This window comes from Echinops telfairi, unplaced genomic scaffold (genome assembly GCF_000313985.2).
Source record: "Echinops telfairi isolate 266 unplaced genomic scaffold, ASM31398v2 ScPeMD7_7469;HRSCAF=8507_0, whole genome shotgun sequence".
Classification (NCBI taxonomy): domain Eukaryota; kingdom Metazoa; phylum Chordata; class Mammalia; order Afrosoricida; family Tenrecidae; genus Echinops; species Echinops telfairi.
The window spans coordinates 43351085-43354485 of record NW_022111372.1 but is presented as its reverse complement, the minus strand read 5'-3'; the positions used below and the strand labels follow the sequence as shown (position 1 = coordinate 43354485).

Below are 3401 nucleotides of genomic sequence, written 5' to 3'. Positions count from 1 at the left end.
CGCTATGCGGCCATCTGCCAGCCTCTGCACTATGAGTCTGTCATGAACAGAGGAGCCTGTGTGCAGATGGTAGTTGCATCATGGCTCAGTGGATGTGTCTATGGATCTGTTCATGTCTCAGGTACATTCTCTGTCACGTTCTGTGGGCCCAACTTAGTTAATCAGTTCTTCTGTGATATTCCATCATTGCTTACACTGGCTTGTTCTGGGGACCAGGTTTTAGAATATGCGTTTATCATTGCTAGCTGCTGTTTTGCTTTTGCATGCTTTATCTTAATGGTTGTATCCTATGTTCACATTTTCTCAGCTGTCTTAAGTATCCCATCTTCACAAGGCAGGTTCAAAACGTTCTCTACCTGTATGCCCCATCTAACTGTTGTGACGTTGTTTCTCTCCTCTGGATTCATCGCGTACTTAGGGTCGGCATCCAAATCCTCCTCATCAATGAACCTCTTCATGTCAGCCTTGTACTCCTTGTTCCCTCCCACATTGAATCCAATCATTTATAGTCTGAGAAACAGGGATGTGAAGGTGGCACTTGGTAGACTGTTCAGAGGGAAATTTCTCTCAAAAATGTGAATGCATTTATATGAATTTTTTTTCATTTACTAGTGGATATCAGATGATTGTGTTCTAGATCTCTTTGGATTACAGGTCTTTTAACCCTGATGGTACAATAGTTAGGTTCTAACTGCTACCAAACAGCTTAGCATTTTTGAGCCCAACAACTTCTTCCTGAAATATGAAATCCCAGAAAATTCTACATGGCACTTCTACTCTGACCCTAAAGGGTAATTATTAGTCAGAATTGACTCAACAACCAACCTGAATATATTTTTAAAAACAGGTATGTTTGATTTCATCTCACTAGTACATAGAAGGCAACTTCATAGCATTAAATATGGCTTAATGTTTGAAGACTGTCTTGGGAATTCCAGTCCACTGGAAATCTTCCAATTATTGTGCTGTTAGCAGGACTCAGGTCTGAGGAATTATTAGTCATATCATATTAATCATCACCATTCACTTCCTTATTTTGGATGATTTTGTTATAGTTTTAAAATATACAAATTGTAATACAATTTCAGTAAGCCTCATTTTAACTCTTTCAATAATTAAGCTGAAAATGAATAACTTCAGATATTTATGATCTGTAATTTGTTTTTATTTTATTGACAAGGAAATTATTCATGAATACAGAGCTTTAAAATTTATAAAAAGCGTCCCCCAATTGTTACCTTGCAATTATCACACTCAAAATACTCTTTTAAAGGAGTTTTGAAAGAAATCTATTGATAATAAGTGTCAAATAAAGAATTTTAAGATAGTGATAGTAAATAACAGTGAAATGGTAAAACTCTTATGATGTATCCCAATTTCTGAAATAATATGTTGTATTAAAATATACAGAAGTTACATACATATGGGCAGCCACTACTTCTTTAACCTGCACTTTTTATTCTTAAATCTTAACCTTATAAAAAGTATAATAATATAAATAAATCTAAATTTTAAATTCACTTATTAAAATACATCTGTATTTAATTTTAATATAAATGTAGTCTTTTGTCATTAGATATTTTCTCAATTTACATTTATCTATAACTTTCTTCTGAATATTCACGCAATATTGTTGAAAATAATGTCCTTTTTCCCGATGCTTTTTACCTTTTCTTTTATTTACATGTTCCTTGCCCACATTTTTCTCCCCGTTTTATAACTTCTCTGGCTCTTTTTCTGTTTTGCATTTCAATATTTGCTTCCTTCCTTACATTGAAAAATAATCCTGATGATAATAACTGGCTGTCTGTTCATTTAAGTCTTTTACGTGGATGTACCCATTCTGTCCTCACAAAATATTACTAATGTCTTTACGCTTTTGAATTTGGGAAAAAGAAACAGAGGAACATATCCTAAGTTATATATCTAGTAAAATATATAGTAGGTTCTGTAATTATATGATCATAAATTTTGTATACTATTCAGCACTTACCAAGCACATCTTTGTATACCATCCTCATACCATCAGAACATATTATAAATTATTTTTTATTGATTATGGTATGTTTCCTTTCAATATCTAAATCAGAATAAAGCAATAAACATTCAATGGTTAACATTTGTTGTAGCAAATATTAATGTTATCATTGAATAACTACATAAACATGCTGTTATTTATCTGTAAAGAAATCCTACTGTGTAATAAAAACAATGTTGGTAGAAGCTTATATATGATATGCAACAAATAAAATAAATCCAAAAGGCACAATGGTGAGTAAAAGTTCTTCTTTAAAAAAGTTTTAAACTGTATAATTTCATTTATATGATATGACGGGAACCCTAAAAGTTTAGGAATGGGAGCAGGTCAGTGATTGTCAGAGGTTAGAACTGAGTGATGATTTAGCTATGGAGAAGCAGCATGTCTCCTCATTTTGAGGGTAGCAATTTATTCATGTGATACAACCCATAGAATTGTACCCCAAATGTATAATAAATGTTTACTGTTTTTACAATTAACCAAGAAGAAAAACAACACTTAGAGAAATGTAAATGTTTGGTATCTTTTGTGCCCAATCTCACATCCGGTTTTTGCTTACATTGAAAGCTATTACTGCAACATCAGCTCAATATTTTCTGATAGCACATGTGGAATATAACTTGTAGTTCATGATTTCTGTCTAGGGCTTCTGGGATGCTGTATCCGGAACCAGCATAGGAAAGTTAAAACTAACTTATGAGGAAACTGAGGAAAAAAGTTAGAGGAATTGGTCTACCATTTCTATGTCTTGGGCAGATACTTATGTTCATACTTAATAATAAGTCCAATTTCCCAGAATTATATCCAGATAAATTGTTCATTCTTGGATTGACACTTCTCCCTGTGTGTTTCACTACACTTAGTTTCCATTCATGTTCCAAGAAATCATTTCCTCAAGTTCACCAGCTATGCAAAGTTTCTATCGTTAGATCTTGTTTGGGGGTGGAAAACTAAAGGAGTAAATTAGTAAAATTTATAAAGAAGTGCAACTTTGTACTCATATGCTATTATATAATCATGCTATGATAATTTTATACATATTTGCTTAGATTATAATTACTGTCTCAGCCATCATGGGTTAAATTATTAATTCCTCTCAATTATTTATATTTTAAATGCTTTAGGCTATTTAATTTTCATTTACACCTATAATGCAGCATATGAACATTTTCAAGCTTTTCAGGCTTAATTCAAATTGAACTCCACTGCCACAAATCTGCTCTGGGGTCAAATTAGTTCTCCTGGCTTCCTCTGCTTCGTAGAGAATCCAGAACAAGAATGACTCAGTTGAACTTGAGTCATGCAGACACACAGCAACTGCTCCTGGAGAGCTGGCCTCCATAGCGTAGTCCATGGCTGACAT

At 33.3% G+C, this 3401-nt stretch overlaps 1 protein-coding gene across 1 annotated transcript; it reads left to right on the top strand.

The window, feature by feature from the left end:
• LOC115873513 (olfactory receptor 14A16-like) lies at positions 1-579 on the top strand (the record flags this gene model as incomplete). Its single annotated transcript, XM_030888727.1, has 1 exon — positions 1-579. A coding segment is annotated over one exon (579 nt), but the record flags the coding sequence as incomplete, so codon positions are not given.
• Between the last annotated feature and the right edge of the window lie 2822 nt (positions 580-3401).